At 40.9% G+C, this 22,793-nt stretch overlaps 1 protein-coding gene across 1 annotated transcript in view; it reads right to left on the bottom strand.

Moving 5' to 3' along the window:
* Positions 1-2,490: 2,490 nt before the first annotated feature.
* The window catches only part of WDR36 (WD repeat domain 36), a 69,349-nt gene continuing 49,046 nt past the window's right edge, over positions 2,491-22,793 (bottom strand). The window contains exons 18-23 of the mRNA XM_006023119.3: positions 19,225-19,322; positions 10,720-10,862; positions 9,890-10,009; positions 9,568-9,649; positions 6,026-6,213; positions 2,491-3,338 (exon numbers count right to left, since the gene is read on the bottom strand). Coding sequence (XP_006023181.1) covers positions 3,189-3,338; positions 6,026-6,213; positions 9,568-9,649; positions 9,890-10,009; positions 10,720-10,862; positions 19,225-19,322 — 781 coding nt within the window. The 3' untranslated portion in view covers positions 2,491-3,188. The remainder of the gene's footprint in view (positions 3,339-6,025; positions 6,214-9,567; positions 9,650-9,889; positions 10,010-10,719; positions 10,863-19,224; positions 19,323-22,793) is intronic.

Genomic DNA, 22,793 nt, shown 5'->3' with positions numbered 1-22,793 from the left:
TTTCTCCTTGTGCAGCACCTAGTAGACAGGGGTCTTGGTTAAAACATGAACTTTTTAGGCACTAAGGAAATGGAAAAATTTGTAAACTGTACCAAGGCCAACCATAATGTTGTAATAGCCTAGATGGAGCCAGGATCTCCTAATGTACTAATTTGTTAAAAATAATTATTTAAGACTTTTCATAAGCAATTTCCAAAATAACGAGTACTCGAAAATCTGAATAAAATCAGTAGGAAATCTGGCTACTCAATACCCCTGAAAATAAAGGCCCCTATTTCTTTTTTCTTTTCTGCCTATTATTAAAACCTCATTCTGTTTCATTGCATTTGGCTCTTTTCCTTTGATAATTACTAAATCCTATTTTTTCTCATAGAAATGTACCTGTGGCTCTCTCTATGTATTTATTGGTCTGGCTTTCAGCTCTTTCAAAATGGACTTTCTCTCTAAATTTATATACTTAAACAATTTAGTTCCAAGTGAAAGACAAGGAATGACTAATGCTGCGAGATAGCAATTACCTTCATTTTCTAGCAGAGACCAATCTAATATACTCACAATAGTTGCTTTCTAATTGGTATCATTCTCTGTTGCTAAGAACACACATTCCAACCTGTAGAAATCTGTCTGACATTTATCTTGTAATGATATGGGGCTGTCGTCATTTTTGATGAATGCATCACTATTACTGTACATCTCTCTAAAGCAGGTAGATCAATTAAATACAGTAATACAGAAACACATCAATGATGTATTAGTGTAATACTTCATTAATACAACAGCTCATTCTTGTACTATCACAAGATATAATGCAAGTCAACAAGCAGCAGCTGCTTTTAAGGCATCTGCTTTTAAAGCAATTTTGATAACAAAAGGTGGAGGCAAAAGAATGAAATCCAGAAGAAGGGTTTCAGATAGCCACAGCATGATTAAAGTATCACCAAGATGTTAAAGAAAATACCTCTTCTGAAGCTCATACAAGCTGCAGGAACCCTGCATGCCACAAACAAGCAAAATCCAACTTCTGCAAGAAAAGTCCCTGGCTTCTGATATGGCCATTTTTGGCTTCTGATATGTCCATGGCTCCTGATATGAAGATTTTGAAGCAGCGTAATTCATACTTAGACTAGAAAAACCTAAGTTTGAATTACGCTGCTTCTAAATCTTCAGCTGGCTATATCAAAAGACAAACTTTACTATGAAAACATGTACAACAATTGTTAGCCATTTTGCCATACATTACATTCAAGTGTCTTTATCTTGTCCTATTTACTTATTTTTAATATAATGTACAACTTTTGCATTGATCAAACATAAATGCAGACTCAGTTAGAGCTGCAGAGAAAATTCAGAAATACTGCATCATGTTTGGTTCACTTTTAAAGATTACCGTTACTATCTTAATGGCAGGAGACTTTTTAAAAGTGAAAAATTAGGTATAATTTTCAGTTAAGGTGTATTTTGTAAAAAAAAATGCAAGGTGATATTTTAGAGTACATCATATCTTGACCATATGGCCATGGACCACCCTCAGTTTCCTGGGCTGCACCATAGTGCACTGCCTTTGGGTGCAGGGAAGCCAGTGAAACTTGGGAGGGAGAGCCCAGAGACTCCAGCTGCTGTTGTAGCCAGAGTGATAGGGGAGCAGTGGCCTGGCAGGAGCCGGGAGGGGGGGCATAACTTAAACCCTTAAAGCCCATGAGCTACAAAGTTGGAGCCCTGCTGGAGTCTAAATTCCTGCTTTATAATCCTATTTGTCTTCAGACCAGTAAAGCTCAACCTTTTCAGACCAACAGGTGCCTTGAGAAAATGCAACATTTTCCTTTTCACTTGTTTTTTGACTATAGACAAAAACCAAAAACAACAAAATAAAAAAAACAAAACACTTGAGCAATTCTTTTGTTGCAAAGAACTCAGAAAAAACCATGACAGGGCAGAATTTTTTAATACTAGGAATTCCTATTTGAAATATTTGGGTTTTTCTTCTGAATCATGTTCACACCTGTAACTGTGAACACTGAATGGCATCCCACAACACCCTTGAAAAGATCTCAAAGCAACCTAGGGTACTCCTGGTTGAGAATCACTGCTTTAATCATTTTTACATTTTTTCTAGACCTTACTACCAAATGTAGACGTGTGCTTTCTTCATTTAAATTTGATTCATGTCCTCGCCACAACTGTACAGCAGCAAGGAAATTAATCAGACATAAGCTTTTGCAAAAGTTACCAGGGAGACTACAAGCCCTGTTGTGAGCAGCCCAAGCTCCATGGCAGGTAGCTAGGGCCTGCCCAGAGCTCAGGCAAGCAACCATGAGACGGCAAGTAACTGCACCAGGGTCTGAAGCCCTGATTCAGATCACTGTCAGCAGCATCTGCGCACATGCTTTAGGGCCTCTTTGCAGCTGTCTGCCCTGAGGCATGTGCGCAGATGCTGCTGACAGTGATCTGAGTCAGGGCTTCAAACCCTGGTGCGTTACTTGCAGTCTCATGGTTGCCTGCCATAGCCGGCCTGAGGTCTGGGCAGGCCCCAGCTACCTGCCATGGAGCCTGGGCTGCTCACACCAGGGCTTGTGCCCCACAGATGCAATCACAACAAGCTTTTTGAAATAAATATTTGAATAAAGGGAGTAAACACAGATGTGAAGCCAAATTAGTTCTGGAAACTCTTAATAAGCACTTATATTCATGAGAAAAACAATCTAGTTTTAGAGAAATGCAGCTATTGCATTATTTCAGTTATTTGTTACCAAATCAATGACTTATTTAAACTACAGCATACACATACAAGACTACATTTTGTACACAAGACTGGCACATTTATTGCTTTTTCTCTTGCATCTTGTTGCCTATTTTACATCTTTGTTGATAGTCAGAAATGGCTTTTCTTGACTAGATGATCCTTTTAGATATTTATTCACATTTAAACTTTATGTACATAGTCTCCAACTGTCATTTTAGTGGGCATGTTACGTCTAAAAATGTTATGTTGTAAAGACTCAGAATTGACTCCTACATTAAAAGAACTAAATAAAACATTCAGTTCTGTATTATTTAGATGTCACACCATATTTAGGTGTACAAAGCCTGTCTTTTCCAAACACAACTCTGATACCAAGAATTATATGCAATATAAACAGAAGTGTGATCCTTTTTATCAGACCTCAAAATATTGAAGAGCAAAAGGCACTTTACAATAAAGCACTTTTCATATAATTTAACACACAGAGACTTTGATTGAAGAGAGTCTGTAAATGAACCCAGGTTTCTTCCAGCTGTGATGACAATTTGGATATTTCTTCTAACAAGGCTGGCTCTGAAGAAGTTATTTTAAGATGCAACTGAAACAATAGTATGAAGCCATTAATGTAAATTCATATTATCACATTTTAAAATACCAGTTTTGCTACTCACCCTATTTTACCCTTTTAACGATGTTGCATATAAAGCAAGTTAAATTTATCAAAAGAAAACAGTGTTTAATTTTTGTAATGTTCTTCACACCAGCTTTCCTTGGCTGGACATCTTTTACCAACCATTCCCACACACACACACACACACACACACACGACAGACACTCTTGGCTCTTGTACAGTGACAACATTATGCAAATCCACAAGTAAAAGCACACCCTTCATACATTTATTCCTCACTCAATGCCCTCCAGCTCTCCTCACTCAATGCCCAGCATCACCTCAAGCAGGAGCAGACTGAATACATCATATGAGGTCAATGTTGCTTAATTAAATGGCACTAGTCCAGTAGAAATGCTGTCAGCAAACTCACCCCCTGGGTAAGGAAAAACTCTCTGGATTACATTAATAGAACATGTTAGTCTTGAAGCAAGGGAAAGAACTCTGAAATAAAAACCCCGTTCCCATACTGGGTTGCATACTGTGCTGCTAGTAAAACACAAGATTAGCTATTTCTCTCTCTTCGTATCATTTAATTTACTGTTCACACTGAGCCTGAACTTCTACCTAAAACTAGTTTTGTGATACTTTGTTACTAGAGTACAGAAGAATTAAAAAAAAATGGATATATATTTACATTTCTCTGAAAATTATTGAGTCCTTCCCCTTAAATTTTAATTACTGAAAGATTAATAAACTGTCTGGATTAAGTGGACATTATAATACAGGTCTAAATGCCAAAAATTTTTAATACTCAGTTGTAACTAAGTGGGCTCATCTACACATGTGCTAATGAGCATTAACCTATTTTAATGCGCATTAGGGCATCACAAAAAACCATGCACTTTCATTAATGCGAATTAAAATAGGCCAATACAGAAGTTCCAGGCACACAGACCAGTCTAAAAGTGGCTGAACCAAGTCTAAGATAGACCTGGAGTGATGTACACTCCAACTTAATCAACCTAGGTTAGACTAGTAAATGGAACTTCAGTGCAATTACCTGGGCAGCCCCAGGGCTGGGAAAGACCAGCTACTGTTCCCAGCCCCAGGACTGAGCATTTCCTACCCATCCCCCTGGCACCAGTATATTTTCAGCCCCCTGGCCTCTCCCTTTTACCCCCCCACCACAGATCAGCCAGCCTAGTTTAGCATCACTGTTCAAGATACATTTTTGTAACTCTAGGTCAGAGCTTTCCAAACTTTTCATGTTGGTGACACACTTTTTAGACATGCATCATTTTGCGACACAGTAATTCAGTTAGCTGCTTTAGGAAGTTCCGGGGGAGGGGCCAAGGGAAGCAGACGCGAGTAAGGGAGCTCCGCGGTGCCCTTCCGCAAAATTTTCTGCATTTTGCGCGACACACCTACACACTGCTGCCGACACACTAATGTGTCGCGGCACACAGTTTGGAAAGCTCTGCTCTAGGTGTTTAAGAGTAGAGATACGTAGTTGGCCATGTTAATCTGAAGTCAAGTAGAAGGCAGGGTAGATTTGCACCTTACAGACTAACTAAAGAAGCTAAGAACAGCACATCAATACACAAGTTGGAAACTGTGTTCAACTGTTTTCAAGGTCAAAGAACAGAAGCTTTTTTTGACTTCATGATCAATATTGTAAATGTAGCTAAGTAAAGAAAGCACTTAAAGTCACAATAGTTGCTGACAGACATGGAACATTCCCAAACAAACAGTGCTTTACCAGAAGAGGAATTGTGTTAGTTTGACCTTGCTCCCCAGTGTCTGTAAAACTCGTGTGCTTCAGCGGGACTTTTGGGGGCTTTTATTTATTAATAGATAAAAGATCTATTAATAGATAAAAGCCCCAAAAAGCCCTGCTGAAGCGCATGTGCTGTACAAACACTGGGTGAACGGGGTCAAACTAATGTGATTCCTCTTCTGGGCACACACTGTGGTTGGGGTGGAAGCGTGACAAGCTGAAAGCAAAGTACTGTTTTTTTCCCACATCTGTAAGCGCCCGATAACATTAAATTAGCAGATTAGAAAAATGAATAGAAATAATCATAAGCAATGAACAGTTACTCTTATTAAAAAAAAAGAAAATCACTGGCAGTATTTTCTTCATCACTATCACTGTTTGCCTGCAAGTTTTTAATACTGTTGCCAGTTAAAGGCTGTTGGGTTAATCAATTAATCTAATACAAATTTTTTGGTGAAGTATATACTTTTGTCCTTTGTGGGCGAAAATGACCACATCCAGTGGGGGGAGGGGAGGGAAAAAGAGGGAAAAGAAGTGGGAAAGAAAAAGGGAAGGAGAAAAGAGAAAGGGAGAAAGAAAGAAAGCAGAAAAAGGGGAAGGGGAAGAGAACAAAGGGGGGGTGGAGGCTAGGCCACATGAGTACGTAGGTGACTTATAAGTCTGATCTTTGCTTTGAACAATCTGATGCAGCAGGGGCAGGAGAACGATGAGGACTGGATACGGGAGGTTTTCGGTGAAGGAGAATCTTTTTTTGACATTTTTCATAAACAATTTCTTTAGAACAGACACTATACTTCATTGTACAGAATCCATTTTACAGGACAATGCATTGTTTTAGCTAAAAAACAAAACAAAACGTACAGAAAGTAATTTAAATCAAAACATAAAAAATTACCTTTAAAAATAGGGCAAGGTATGCCTGGGCCAGTTCAAAATCACATTTTGTGTTCAGCATCATCCCAATCAATCTCAAAAAGCTTTGCATCACCTCTACAGATCCACCACCTTCTGGAGCTAAGCCTCTTAGTTCTGTCTCAATATTAGATGGTCCCATGCCCTTTAGCAGATTAAGCGGGGATGTATCTGTGTTAAAGCATTGAGAGATACAATTATAACATTCACAATAAAAAGCCTTAGAAACTGAAATAAAACAGTTTGAATTCAAAGTCCTTTGAACAGCTCCTTGGCAGCATTCTACATCAGTCTGTATTTTAGATCCTCTTCCCCCTAGCCCTCTACTGCTTTTTACAGTTCCTTTAAACAAAATAACCAAGCAGTAACTGGATTTGATCAAGCTGACCTGGTGAGAAAATAGCCCTTCTCTAACCTCTCTCCCTCTGCCTAGCTGCATGTGGATCAATTCCTTTGTCACTCAGCACATGGCATTCCTTTTTAAACAGAAGGGAATTCCACAGAGCAGGTGGACTACCAAAGCACAAAATGGTTTCAGGTCAGTTCTAGAACTGAGTTGCCTATTAGGTCTGTGCAAATTGGAAGCAATCCGATCCAGCTTCGGATCCGGCCATTTTGGATGACCGTGATCCGATCCAGAGCTCCAGACCAGATTTCCACCTTGATCCAGCCGAAGCAGCTCCGAAGCTTTGGAGCCACCTTGAAGATCCGGCCATAGGTTATAATGGGGAATCAATTAAATAGCTGTAACTCTGATGTTTTTTGTCTGATTTGGATTAAACTTGCAGGGATGGTAGCCTCTGCTGAGAACATGAAACCTGCCAAGTTTCAAGAAGATCGGTGCAGAGGTTTAGGGGGAACTGCACCCCAAATTCTTGAAAGCCAAACTCATGTCACGTCTAGGTGTTACAACATAGTGGGGTGGAAACTGCAGGGGTGGTAGCTCTTACTGAGGCCACAAAGCCTGCCAAGTTTCAAGGAGATCGGTGCAGAGGTTTGGGGGGGGAACTGCCCCTCAAGTTGTGGACAAGCAAAACTGGTGCCATGGGTGACACTGTGTGTTAAGGCGCAGCAGGGTGACAGCTGCAGGGATGGTGGCCCCTGCTGCGGCCACAACGCCTGCCGGCTGTGGAGGAGATTGGTGCAGGGGGGCTCTGGGGTCCTGCACCCCTAGCTGCTGATGGACAAAACTCATGCCAAGACTGTCTCCGTCTTGGGGCAGTTGATTGTCTGTATTGAATCTTTCCTCTCCTTAGCCTGGTTTTGTAGGTGCTAATTGATGCTTGTTAAGTCATTATGCAGTAGCTAGGTCCTGTGTATTGAGCTGGTCCCCGAGTCCCTGGTCCCTGAGTGAATCATGATTGATTAATTGGTAACTGGTAACACAGTAGCTTAGCAGCCAGGCCTGCAGTAGTGTCTCCCCTGCCCGCCTCAAGACAGATAGAGTCAGTCCCACAGCACCCATGGCACCAGTTTTGCTTGTCCGCAGCTTGAGGGGCAGTTCCCCCCAAACCCCTTCACCGATCTTCTTGAAACTTGGCAGGCTTTGTGGCCTCAGTAAGAGCTACCACCCCTGCAGTTTTCACCCCACTATGTTGTAACACCTAGACGTGACATGAGTTTTGCTTTCAAGAATTTGAGGTGCAGTTCCCCCCAAACCCCTGCACCGACTTTCTTGAAACGTGGCAGGCTTCATCCTCTCTGTAGAGTCTACCACCCCTTCATCCAAATCGGACAAAAAACAACAAAGTTATAGATATTTTATTGTTTCCCCATTATACCCTATGGCTGGATCTCTGAGGCGGCTCCGAAGCTCTTCAGGAGCTCCGAACCGCTTCGGGAAGCCTAACGAGGCCAGCGCTTCGACCCGGATGTGCTGCTTCGGACCCCAAAGCGTCTGAAGCTTCTCCGGATCTGAAGCTCTGTCCGAAGCCTCACACAGCCCTACAGCCTATGATATTTTCCTGTTGAAATAAACATATTAATTGGAAACTAGGTCTGCAAAATATTCTAGGATGCAGAATTGAGATAGACACTCTAAAATTATTATACTGATTTTTTTTTCATTTTTCATTTTTTCATTAAAACATAAGTATTTTTACTTTTGTTTAACTTCCTTCTCCTTTATTTAAACTTTCTGAGAAAGTTTTCCTCAAACTTAAAAAAACTCTTTAGGAGCATCAGCACTGAAGAAAACAACAAACATGTTAAAAACAGGAAAGGAAACCAAGCGTCAACCCTCTCAGTGACTTTAAATTACCTCTGTGCTGCTCAAACATTTCATTTATATGCAGTGCTGAATTTGGGTTACACTACTAATTTGTGTGCGACAGAATAAGCTATTTACCTCAGAAAGCTTGAAGATTCTGTCTAGTGGCAGAAGACATGTTGGCAGAGTTGGCTCATAAAAAAAATCTCTAGTGACAACCTACTCACATTCTTCTTGTGCTCCATTTAATTAGCAATCATTTCCAAAATCCCATTTTAAATTGTTCTGGAGAGGCACAATTTAACCAACACTAAATGCATCCACTAAGGTCTAAAGGCATCTACCTTGCTGCTGGTTTCAATAAATCTGGTGCCTAAATACCTTTGTGAATCTGGGTATAAAGTGCTTATACTACCTGATGATTTATGAGTCCCCTGTGGTTCAGTTTTAGAACCCTTGCCTACTACACAGGAGACCTGGGTTTGATTCCCAGACACCTATACAACTACAGCCATGGAGGCCCCAAACATCTGGACTTAGTCTGGTCTTTGGGTTTTGTCTCAGTGGCCTACAGGGAGGATGGAAGGTCTGGGCAGCCTCCACTCCTCCAAAAATTTCTGTCCAGGCATATGCATCGAAGGTCTGGGTGGCCCTCATGCATGCACCATGATCCAGGAGGATCAACGGTTGCCACCTGATGATTTATTTTATAACCAACTATTTCTATTTACACTTTCTATTTAAATCATCAGATAATTATAACAATTACAAGCTTTAAAGTTTTCTGTAAAATGGGGAACAGGACACACACACAATGTAACAGATTAAAAAAAAATCATGAACTTAGAAAAGCATAAGATGTGCAGACTTTATTAGCTATCTTTCAGACCAGTACAGAACATTTTTCAGATCAGATCATCATGCTTTTTAATGTACTGAATAACCGTTTTAGAGGTCAACCTCTTTTTCTCACATAGCAGTTATATTTGATTAACTTAACTCTACTTCCCCACAGTCCTTACATAACTCTATGCTGCAGTGTGGAGTCCCTTGCAGGGTAATTTAATCTGTGTTGATCTCTGGGCTGCCATGACTAGCCTGCCTCCAGCACACAAGCTTTATTATTTACAGCAGCCAATCTAGGCCTTTATATATTACACTGCTCTCCACAGTTTAAACATACCTCTTGTCTTTTGCTAATGAGTTAGCTGGCTCCCCCCTGCCCAACTCTTAACCTATTAATTATCAGAATGCAAACATTTATCACAATATTAATATTTTGCTGTATTTTAATGGTATTTCACTTATTTGCTTACACTCATTAGTCCTCAGAGCTTCTTCAAGTTGAATGTAGAAATCAGACTTCTGTGCCAATATTCCAAGGTTTACAACCTTTGACTAGACCAAAAGAAGGTAATAAATTCACATGGTATGTGCATAAATATACAAAAACACACACAACCTAGTAAGATTGTTTTCTCCCCAAATACCACAAAACCTATAAGGAAAAAAAAACCAAAGTAATACTATGCAATTGAATTAGTTCTGTAAAATGTTTTACAGTAATTAAAAGCGTACCTGAGGTATGGTAGGAAAAATATGCAAGATCTGTAGAAGCTATTTTTTTGTCATGTTTACCTGCTCTCCATTGTTTTCTTGATCAGCAGTAGTGTATCGTGGTATAAGACCAGGAACTGTCGGGATGAAAAAGGGTGCTGCTTTTGGAACTTTCGGTGGCTCTCTTGGTTTATTTTTTTTCTGTTAATTAGACATTTTAATTAAGTCATTTTAAAAATTTTCTAAAAATCAAAAAGATAACATTTGTTTTGGTAAGACATTCAGGGTCATTAGCAAAATGAACATGTGGAAGCATTTGTTGCTGAATACTAAGGAGGATCCAAAGGCAACCCCCAGAGAACAATCCATAAAAATTACCCCAACCTGACAAAATGCATTATATGTTTTTAAATAAATCTTAAAGTAATACTGATGACAGAGGAATAATCTTTTGGACCAACTCTTACATATGACAAACCAAGTCTGAGGGGATATGCACCTTTTTCTTCTTGATTCTGGGTGTGCCAGGCACTGATCTGGAGAAAACTAGGAGCAGATTTGGGTGCCAACAGATGTGCTGACTGGAAACTGCCCTTTACTAAAGCAATACAGTAGGCATACAGGCAGCTCAGTGAAATCTGGCGTCAGGCAGGGGTGGTCCTTTGCACCAGCCCTAGGCCACACAAAGATTTTCTCCATCACAAATAAATCCTCCAGAAGCTGGTTAAGTCACCTGTGTCTCTTGTGCTGCCATAACAGCAACTCTTTATTAATTTATTTTGCATAGGAGCTGCCCCAGAAGCCACAACAGTCAAAGTTCCAGTATTGTATAAACTCACAACTCTTTGGCCCCAGAGTCAGCACACAACCCCCTAGGCCAGATAGCCAGGCCAAAACCAGCATAATATTACCTTAATAAGATCCAGATTGAGTAGGTTTTTCCACCTTGACTCAGGCAATAGAGACAGGGTCACTAGCTGCTCTCTCAGTTGCTCCGGTGAATCATATTCTATCATATCATCACTTGTTTCTTCATTTTCTGTAGAGTCCACATCTTGCAGAAAATACATGTTATTTAAAACATATGCAAGCCAAGCTAGGTTTCAAATGCACTGTGAACATCATTTTTCAGCAATCTTTAAAAATGGATATACGATGTTTACGTAAAATGTACCTAATGAGTCAGAGAGCATTTTTCTACTTTAGGTGAGAGATTAAATTATTCTTAATGACAACCAATTATATGTAAAGCCTAGAACTGGAAAAACTCAAAAAGGTTAAAAATGTACCCATAAGCCAGGCCTCTAAGTTTAATTTGAAATTATCTGCATTAAATCAAAATAAAGCTGATAATTATTTCATGTTTCCTCATGAAGCTTTGAAAGGATAACCAAAAATTAGCTCAAGATACATTGATATTGCCATGTATGGAATGTACTAAGAAAATGAAGAAACTACCATTGCAAGTCCTTTCAGAATAGCTGCCATCAATCCTATACACATTTTTGGTACCAACTTTAGCTAAAAGTAAATGTGCGTATGCGTGTGTGTACACATGCATACAAATGCAGAAGCTGAAGGGAAATGTATGTTAATTATGGTACTCTAGAGTCTAGACTCTATTTAGTACATACACACATGAAAAGATGGTCACTTGTGATTAAAGCATGGTATTGAATAGGAGATCTAAGTTCTGTTACCAGCTTACACTACCTCAAAACTTCTTTTGTAACACTGACCAAGTAACTTGAACTCCGTAGCTTATTTTACCTTTAAAAAATATGCTACCATACTACTATACATGGCTATAATACAGGGGTGGGCAAAATGCGGCCTGCAGGCCAGACGCGGCCCGCCAGGCCATTCTATCCAGCCCACGGGTCCCCTTAAAAATTTAGAAAATTAATATATATCTGCCCCTAGCTGCCTGTCATGCAGCCCTCAATGGCTTGCCAAAACTCAGTAAGCGGTCCTCTGCCCAAAGTAACTGCCTGCCCCTGCCATAATATGTGCTACAGAAAAGCCTAAAAATAGGTAGGGGACAGATTTTAAGATGCAGAAATCTAGGCTGGCCAAAAAGGTTATAAATCTGCTTGAGATGGAAAATATTAACTGAACTAGAACCAGAACCAGCCCCTTTAAAAACAACTCTAGAGGGGACCCAGGGAAGTACAGGTCAGCGAGTCTAACATCTGCTACTGGCAAATTGGCTGAAGCAATAATTAAATAAAAGGACAGTTCAACACATGGATGAGCAGGGCTTGCTGGGATAAACCAGCATGGCTTTTCTAAATAAAGGTCCTGTCTCTCCAACCTATTAAGAGTTCTTTGAGGGTATCAACAAGAATGGGGAGCAGGATGATCCAACTGACAAAGCATTTCTGAGCTTCAAAAAGCCTTTAACAAGAGTTCTGCATCACAGGTTCTTAATGAAATAGGTTTATCATTGATTTATAGATCAGATCAGAAATTGGGTTAAGGACAGAAAAACTGAATTGGTATAAATGGTCAGTTTTCAGAATGAAAAGAAATAAACAGTGATCTCTGTTGGGACCAGTCTGTTTAATATAGTCACACATAACCTGGAAAGAGGTGAAAGCATGGAGAAGGGGAAGGGGAAGGGAAATGAAAGAGGGGAGGAGGGAAAGGAGGTCAGTAGGCAAGGTGACTAAGTTTGCAGGCGACCAAAATATTCAGAGAGGTAAAGGCTGAAGCAGACTTCAAAGAACAAGAACAGACTTTGAAGGACTGATCTTATGGGCAACAACATGGCAAATGAAATTCAATGTTGATAAATGTTATGCACATGTGAAAAAAATAACCCCAAATATATGTAACAGGGCTGTCACCACACCAGGAAAATATTGGATGTCACTGTGGATGGTTTGCTAAAACCATCAGCTCAGTGTTCAGCAGCCATCAAAAAGATAAATAAAGTGATAGGAATTATTAAGAATGGAATAGTGAACAAAGCAAAAAGTATCACTATACCCTTTTATTCAAGGTGTGGATGCACCACAGATTTATACTGGTGCCATTTTGGTATCACACCTCAAAAAGGATATATAAAACTAGAAAAGGTACAAAGGAGAGCAACAAGGATGATCAGGGGAATGGGGGGGCTTCCACATAAGGAGAAACTAAATAGGCTAGGACTTGTCAGATTTTAGAAGAGATGTTTGGGGGGGGGTATGACAGAGGTTTACAAAATATTAAACAGGGATTTCTTATTTACTGCCTTGTACAATACTAGAACTAGGGGACCTAAACTGAAACTATTAGGTGGTAGGTTTAAAGTTAACAAAAGGAAGGTTTTGTTCTACATAGTGGGTGCATCTACACGTGCAATTGAGACAATAAACTCTGGAACAGTTCAAGCCAGAGTAAACTGCCCCTAGGTGCTACGTTTACACGTGCGCTCAGAACAGCAGCAATTTGAGCCAGGATGGAGCAGGTCCCTGGCTGTTGGTATGCAATTTATTTCTGCGGTCACTGTCTACATGTGCATTTCAATTCAGTAAATCACTATGCTGTAAGATAGTACTGTGGTGGAGTTAATTATTTTACTGTAAGATAGTATTCTTATGGCAGAGTTAGCTTATTGTACCTTAATATCAATGCATGTGTAGATGGTGGTGCTTTAATGCAAAGCTAATAAGTCTACTCTGCTGTAAAGTGCACATGTAGATGTACGCATTAAGTAATTAACATGTGAAACTCATTACCCCAAGATGTTGTGGAAGTTGGTAACTTAAGTCCATTCAAAAGTGGAATGGTTCAATTTTTGGAGGAAAGGTCCATCATCATATAGGTATATATTGTACTAAACAGGACATTGTAGACAAGGAAGGCCTTTGAATTAGACCTTGCCAAACCTGTAAATACTGGAAGCTGCAATGGTGGAAGGAGCAGGGAACTGAAAATTCTGGATATATCCTGTTCACTCTCCCCTTCAGTATCTACTCTGTGAGGTAGGACACTGGGCTAGATAGAATTATGGTCTAAGTGGCTCATGGGAATGAATTGTCCAAAATGTTCATTTCTTATCATCATCTGCCATCCAAAAATTATAAAAATCACCTATAGCAAACAGGATAAGAGAAACAAGCATTAAGAACACAGAACATACACAAGTCTATCTTTCAAGCAGAATGACAAATGTCACACGAAACGCACTATGAAGGTTCTGGGTTTCAAGGAAAGGAAGCAAATGGCACCTACAATATTAATTCTCCTGAAATGTGTTTTAGTAAGAAATAAAAACAAAACCTTTCAACACACCTACTCGTGTAAATATTATCATATCCACCCATACAACTGAGAACTAAATGGTACTGAATAATGTTAATATGCTACATTATTCAGAGATTGCAGAAAAGGGAGTCCTTTTCTTAAGGAGATGAAGTGACCCTGTTGTATGCATTTTTTTCTACAAGAAAACATTGAGTTCTACATGAAGAAAATGAAATGTCTGCCATTTGACTTTCATTATTGTGATCTTGAACAAGCCATTTTCATCCAGGAATTACCTTGAGCAGGACAGGTTCCTGGAAGCATTATTACAGAAGGCTCATAATCTGTTGGAAGCGGCCGTAAAGAGACAAGTGAATACAAGGAACGATTAGACCTAAATAATGAAGACAAAGAAGTATTAAAAACCATTACTTTTTAAATAAGCATGCAAAGTAAGAATATAAACAACATTTTTAGAATGTTTGATACCATTGCAATATGACAAATGGCTGAGTTTTTCTTCTTATGGTTAGCATTACTTGTCTTGAAAAAAGAAAGAAATGGGGAGGTGGGGGGAAGGGAACCAAACTGCATAGAATCATAGAAAATTAGGATTAGAAGGGACCTCAGGAGGTCATCTAGTCCAACCCTCTGCTCAAAGCAGCACTGTCCTCAACTAAATCATGCCAGCCAAGGTTTTGTCTGGCCGGGTCCTAAAAACCTCCAAGTATGGAGAGTCCACAACATCTCTGGGTAACTTGTTCCACTGTTTTACTACCCTCCTAGTGAGAAAATACTTCCTAATATCAAATCTAAACTTCCCTTGCTGCAACTTGACACTGTTGCTTCTTGTTCTGTCATCCATCACCTTGGAGAACAGTCCAGCTCCATCCTCTTTCGAACAACCCTTCAGGTAGTTAAAGGCTGCTAATTACATCCCCTCTCATTCTTCTCTTCTCTAGAGTAAATAAGCCCAGTTCCCTCAGCCTCTCCTCATAAATCATGTACCCCAGCCCCCTCACCATTTCTGCTGCCCTCCCCAGACTCTAATTTGTCCTCATCCTTTCTGTAGTGAGGGGTCAAAAACTGAATTCAGTACTCCACATGTGGCCTCACCAGTGCTGAAGAGAAGGAAAGAATCACTTCCCTTGACATGCTAGCAACTCTCCTATCAATGCAGCCCAGTATGCCATTAGCCTTCTGTGCATTCCTGGCAACAATGCCAGTGTGGGCTCATATTCAGCTTACTGTCCACTGTAACCCCCAGGTCCTTTTCGGCAAAGCTGCTGCCCAACCAGTCAGTCCCCAGCCTGTACGGGTGCATGGGACTGCGCCATCCTAAGTGCAGGACTTTGCAATTGCCCTTGTTGAACCTTATGAGATTTCTTTTGGCCCAATCCTCCAATTGGTCTAGGTCACGTTGAATAGTAGCCCTACCCTCAAGTGTATCTACTACTCCCCCCAGCTTCGTATCATCTGAAAACTGGCTGAGGGTGCACTCTATGCCATCTTCCGGGTTGTTGATAAAGATATTGAACAAAACTGGCCCCAGGACCAACCCACTTGATACCAGTTGCCAACTAGACATAGAGCCATTGATTCGAGTCCATTCATCCAGCGTACTTCCTTAGGTTGCCTGTGAGAAAGTTGTGGGAGACAAAAGCCTTGCTAAAATCAAGGTATACCACATCTACTTGTCTCCCCATATCCACAGAGCCAGTCATCTCATCATAGAACGCAATCAGGTTGGTCAGGTATGACTTGTCCTTAGTGAATCCATGCCAACTGTTCCTAATCATCTTCTTCTCCTCCTCCTCCAAGTGCTTAGAAATGGATTCTCTGAGGATCTGCTCCATGATTTTTCAAGGGACTGAGGTGAGGCTGACTGGTTTGTAGTTCCCTAGATTCTCCTTTTTCCCTTTCTTAGATATGGGCACTATATTTGCCCTTTTCCTATCATCCAGGACCTCTCCCAGTTGCTATGAGTTTTCAAAGATGATGGCCAGCAGCTCTGCAATCACATCAGCCAACCCCCTCTGCACCAGACCCATGGACTTGTACATGTCCAGCTTTTCTAAAGAGTCCCTAACCTGTTTTTTGCCACTGTTGGCTGCTCACCTCCTCCCTGAACTGTGCTGCCAGTTTGGTATAGTAGTCTGGGACCTGACCTTGCCTTTGAAGACTTAAGTGAAAAACGCATTGAGTACTTCAGCCTTTTCTGCATCCTCTGTCACTAGGTTGCCTCCTCCATTCAGTAAAAGACCCACACTTTCCCCGACTTTCCTCTCGTTACCGACATACTTGTAGAAAGCCTTCTTGTTATTGTATTGAATAGGAGATCTAAGTTCTGTTACCAGCTTACACTACCTCAAAACTTCTTTTGTAACACTGACCAAGTAACTTGAACTCCGTAGCTTATTTTACCTTTAAAAAATATGCTACCATACTACTATACATGGCTATAATACAGGGGTGGGCAAAATGCGGCCTGCAGGCCAGACGCGGCCCGCCAGGCCATTCTATCCAGCCCACGGGTCCCCTTAAAAATTTAGAAAATTAATATATATCTGCCCCTAGCTGCCTGTCATGCAGCCCTCAATGGCTTGCCAAAACTCAGTAAGCGGTCCTCTGCCCAAAGTAACTGCCTGCCCCTGCCATAATATGTGCTACAGAAAAGCCTAAAAATAGGTAGGGGACAGATTTTAAGATGCAGAAATCTAGGCTGGCCAAAAAGGTTATAAATCTGCTTGAGATGGAAAATATTAACTGAACTAGAACCAGAACCAGCCCCTTTAAAAACAACTCTAGAGGGGACCCAGGGAAGTACAGGTCAGCGAGTCTAACATCTGCTACTGGCAAATTGGCTGAAGCAATAATTAAATAAAAGGACAGTTCAACACATGGATGAGCAGGGCTTGCTGGGATAAACCAGCATGGCTTTTCTAAATAAAGGTCCTGTCTCTCCAACCTATTAAGAGTTCTTTGAGGGTATCAACAAGAATGGGGAGCAGGATGATCCAACTGACAAAGCATTTCTGAGCTTCAAAAAGCCTTTAACAAGAGTTCTGCATCACAGGTTCTTAATGAAATAGGTTTATCATTGATTTATAGATCAGATCAGAAATTGGGTTAAGGACAGAAAAACTGAATTGGTATAAATGGTCAGTTTTCAGAATGAAAAGAAATAAACAGTGATCTCTGTTGGGACCAGTCTGTTTAATATAGTCACACATAACCTGGAAAGAGGTGAAAGCATGGAGAAGGGGAAGGGGAAGGGAAATGAAAGAGGGGAGGAGGGAAAGGAGGTCAGTAGGCAAGGTGACTAAGTTTGCAGGCGACCAAAATATTCAGAGAGGTAAAGGCTGAAGCAGACTTCAAAGAACAAGAACAGACTTTGAAGGACTGATCTTATGGGCAACAACATGGCAAATGAAATTCAATGTTGATAAATGTTATGCACATGTGAAAAAAATAACCCCAAATATATGTAACAGGGCTGTCACCACACCAGGAAAATATTGGATGTCACTGTGGATGGTTTGCTAAAACCATCAGCTCAGTGTTCAGCAGCCATCAAAAAGATAAATAAAGTGATAGGAATTATTAAGAATGGAATAGTGAACAAAGCAAAAAGTATCACTATACCCTTTTATTCAAGGTGTGGATGCACCACAGATTTATACTGGTGCCATTTTGGTATCACACCTCAAAAAGGATATATAAAACTAGAAAAGGTACAAAGGAGAGCAACAAGGATGATCAGGGGAATGGGGGGGCTTCCACATAAGGAGAAACTAAATAGGCTAGGACTTGTCAGATTTTAGAAGAGATGTTTGGGGGGGGGTATGACAGAGGTTTACAAAATATTAAACAGGGATTTCTTATTTACTGCCTTGTACAATACTAGAACTAGGGGACCTAAACTGAAACTATTAGGTGGTAGGTTTAAAGTTAACAAAAGGAAGGTTTTGTTCTACATAGTGGGTGCATCTACACGTGCAATTGAGACAATAAACTCTGGAACAGTTCAAGCCAGAGTAAACTGCCCCTAGGTGCTACGTTTACACGTGCGCTCAGAACAGCAGCAATTTGAGCCAGGATGGAGCAGGTCCCTGGCTGTTGGTATGCAATTTATTTCTGCGGTCACTGTCTACATGTGCATTTCAATTCAGTAAATCACTATGCTGTAAGATAGTACTGTGGTGGAGTTAATTATTTTACTGTAAGATAGTATTCTTATGGCAGAGTTAGCTTATTGTACCTTAATATCAATGCATGTGTAGATGGTGGTGCTTTAATGCAAAGCTAATAAGTCTACTCTGCTGTAAAGTGCACATGTAGATGTACGCATTAAGTAATTAACATGTGAAACTCATTACCCCAAGATGTTGTGGAAGTTGGTAACTTAAGTCCATTCAAAAGTGGAATGGTTCAATTTTTGGAGGAAAGGTCCATCATCATATAGGTATATATTGTACTAAACAGGACATTGTAGACAAGGAAGGCCTTTGAATTAGACCTTGCCAAACCTGTAAATACTGGAAGCTGCAATGGTGGAAGGAGCAGGGAACTGAAAATTCTGGATATATCCTGTTCACTCTCCCCTTCAGTATCTACTCTGTGAGGTAGGACACTGGGCTAGATAGAATTATGGTCTAAGTGGCTCATGGGAATGAATTGTCCAAAATGTTCATTTCTTATCATCATCTGCCATCCAAAAATTATAAAAATCACCTATAGCAAACAGGATAAGAGAAACAAGCATTAAGAACACAGAACATACACAAGTCTATCTTTCAAGCAGAATGACAAATGTCACACGAAACGCACTATGAAGGTTCTGGGTTTCAAGGAAAGGAAGCAAATGGCACCTACAATATTAATTCTCCTGAAATGTGTTTTAGTAAGAAATAAAAACAAAACCTTTCAACACACCTACTCGTGTAAATATTATCATATCCACCCATACAACTGAGAACTAAATGGTACTGAATAATGTTAATATGCTACATTATTCAGAGATTGCAGAAAAGGGAGTCCTTTTCTTAAGGAGATGAAGTGACCCTGTTGTATGCATTTTTTTCTACAAGAAAACATTGAGTTCTACATGAAGAAAATGAAATGTCTGCCATTTGACTTTCATTATTGTGATCTTGAACAAGCCATTTTCATCCAGGAATTACCTTGAGCAGGACAGGTTCCTGGAAGCATTATTACAGAAGGCTCATAATCTGTTGGAAGCGGCCGTAAAGAGACAAGTGAATACAAGGAACGATTAGACCTAAATAATGAAGACAAAGAAGTATTAAAAACCATTACTTTTTAAATAAGCATGCAAAGTAAGAATATAAACAACATTTTTAGAATGTTTGATACCATTGCAATATGACAAATGGCTGAGTTTTTCTTCTTATGGTTAGCATTACTTGTCTTGAAAAAAGAAAGAAATGGGGAGGTGGGGGGAAGGGAACCAAACTGCATAGAATCATAGAAAATTAGGATTAGAAGGGACCTCAGGAGGTCATCTAGTCCAACCCTCTGCTCAAAGCAGCACTGTCCTCAACTAAATCATGCCAGCCAAGGTTTTGTCTGGCCGGGTCCTAAAAACCTCCAAGTATGGAGAGTCCACAACATCTCTGGGTAACTTGTTCCACTGTTTTACTACCCTCCTAGTGAGAAAATACTTCCTAATATCAAATCTAAACTTCCCTTGCTGCAACTTGACACTGTTGCTTCTTGTTCTGTCATCCATCACCTTGGAGAACAGTCCAGCTCCATCCTCTTTCGAACAACCCTTCAGGTAGTTAAAGGCTGCTAATTACATCCCCTCTCATTCTTCTCTTCTCTAGAGTAAATAAGCCCAGTTCCCTCAGCCTCTCCTCATAAATCATGTACCCCAGCCCCCTCACCATTTCTGCTGCCCTCCCCAGACTCTAATTTGTCCTCATCCTTTCTGTAGTGAGGGGTCAAAAACTGAATTCAGTACTCCACATGTGGCCTCACCAGTGCTGAAGAGAAGGAAAGAATCACTTCCCTTGACATGCTAGCAACTCTCCTATCAATGCAGCCCAGTATGCCATTAGCCTTCTGTGCATTCCTGGCAACAATGCCAGTGTGGGCTCATATTCAGCTTACTGTCCACTGTAACCCCCAGGTCCTTTTCGGCAAAGCTGCTGCCCAACCAGTCAGTCCCCAGCCTGTACGGGTGCATGGGACTGCGCCATCCTAAGTGCAGGACTTTGCAATTGCCCTTGTTGAACCTTATGAGATTTCTTTTGGCCCAATCCTCCAATTGGTCTAGGTCACGTTGAATAGTAGCCCTACCCTCAAGTGTATCTACTACTCCCCCCAGCTTCGTATCATCTGAAAACTGGCTGAGGGTGCACTCTATGCCATCTTCCGGGTTGTTGATAAAGATATTGAACAAAACTGGCCCCAGGACCAACCCACTTGATACCAGTTGCCAACTAGACATAGAGCCATTGATTCGAGTCCATTCATCCAGCGTACTTCCTTAGGTTGCCTGTGAGAAAGTTGTGGGAGACAAAAGCCTTGCTAAAATCAAGGTATACCACATCTACTTGTCTCCCCATATCCACAGAGCCAGTCATCTCATCATAGAACGCAATCAGGTTGGTCAGGTATGACTTGTCCTTAGTGAATCCATGCCAACTGTTCCTAATCATCTTCTTCTCCTCCTCCTCCAAGTGCTTAGAAATGGATTCTCTGAGGATCTGCTCCATGATTTTTCAAGGGACTGAGGTGAGGCTGACTGGTTTGTAGTTCCCTAGATTCTCCTTTTTCCCTTTCTTAGATATGGGCACTATATTTGCCCTTTTCCTATCATCCAGGACCTCTCCCAGTTGCTATGAGTTTTCAAAGATGATGGCCAGCAGCTCTGCAATCACATCAGCCAACCCCCTCTGCACCAGACCCATGGACTTGTACATGTCCAGCTTTTCTAAAGAGTCCCTAACCTGTTTTTTGCCACTGTTGGCTGCTCACCTCCTCCCTGAACTGTGCTGCCAGTTTGGTATAGTAGTCTGGGACCTGACCTTGCCTTTGAAGACTTAAGTGAAAAACGCATTGAGTACTTCAGCCTTTTCTGCATCCTCTGTCACTAGGTTGCCTCCTCCATTCAGTAAAAGACCCACACTTTCCCCGACTTTCCTCTCGTTACCGACATACTTGTAGAAAGCCTTCTTGTTATTCTTCATATCTCTTGCTAGCTGCAACTCCAATTGCACTTTGGCCTTCCTGACTTAATCCCTGCATGCTTGAGCAATACTCTTGTACTCCTCCCTAGTTGTTTGTCCAAGTTCCCACTTCTTAAAAGCTTCCTTTTTATGATATATTTTACTGAACTATTCTCTGCTAAGCCAAGGCTTCCTTGAAGTACAGCCAGCTCTCCTGGAATCCTCTCCCCCTCAGTCTGGCTTTCCAGGGGATCCTGTCCATGCGTTCCCTGAGCAAGTTGAAGTCTGCTTTTCTGAAGTCTGGCGTCCTTACTCCGTTGCTCTCCTTCCTTCCTTTCCTCAGGATTCTGAACTCAATCATTTTGTGGTCGCTGCTGTCCAAGTTACTATCTATTAGTACATTCCCCATTTATTTTTCCCCTCCCCCTCAGTCTGGCTTTCCAGGGGATCCTGTCCATGCGTTCCCTGAGCAAGTTGAAGTCTGCTTTTCTGAAGTCTGGCGTCCTTACTCCGTTGCTCTCCTTCCTTCCTTTCCTCAGGATTCTGAACTCAATCATTTTGTGGTCGCTGCTGTCCAAGTTACTATCTATTAGTACATTCCCCATTTATTTTTCCCCGTTCGTGAGCAGCAGGTCAAGAAGAGCACGGCCCCTATTTGGCCTCCCCAGCACTTGCACCAGGAAGTTGTTCCCAACACTCTCCAAAAACTCCCTGGATTGCCTGTGACCTGCTGTATTACCCTCCTAGCAGATATCAGGGTGACTGAAGTTCCCCATGAGAACCAGGGCCTGTGATCTGGAAACTTCCATTAGCTGTTTGAAGAAAGCCTCATCCACCACTATCTCCACCATGACATCACCCTTGCTGCTCTCCCCACTGACCCTAACCCAGACACTCTCAACAGGCCCATCTCCAGTTTTATACTGGAGCTCTGAGCAATCATACGGCAATTTTACATAAAGTGCAACTCCTCCTCCTCTGCTCTGCTGCCTGTCCTTCCTGAACAGTTTGTACCCACCCATGACAGTGCTCCAGTCATGCGAGCTATCCCACCAAGCTTCTTATTCCAATCGCATCAGAGTTCTGTGATTAGAATAACTTATCACAATTATTACAGAAAATGTCTTTAAATTGCTTTTGATACAACTTGCATAACAAATTGGAGTTATGATGTAAAAGTTACTTCTGTCACTACTTGAAGTTTACAACATTTTAAATTTCCTGGCTTGGCTACAAGGCACCATGGCCATGTCTATATTTCTCACTTACTGTGCCAGACAATGCTGCTCCACACTGCTGTGTTCTACTGGAAATCAGTGTAACTGAACAAAGTTACACTGCTATTGGCTTGGAAAATCAGTGCTGTTCAGCAAGCACCATTTTTTAAGCACTGCTAACTGGCATGGTAAGTGAATGGTATAACATGGCCTGTATCATCTGACTTAATTTTTGCAGTTTACCTATCTGATAAGCATGTTTAGGTTTAATGTTTAAGGTACTTTATATTTACTCTGCTTTAAAACCAATCTCACAAAGTAGTACCATTACTGAATAAT

Source organism: Alligator sinensis, unplaced genomic scaffold (genome assembly GCF_000455745.1).
Source record: "Alligator sinensis unplaced genomic scaffold, ASM45574v1 scaffold30_1, whole genome shotgun sequence".
Lineage (NCBI taxonomy): Eukaryota > Metazoa > Chordata > Crocodylia > Alligatoridae > Alligator > Alligator sinensis.
The sequence above is the reverse complement of the archived record's forward strand: the minus strand, read 5'-3'. Positions and strand labels throughout refer to the sequence as shown.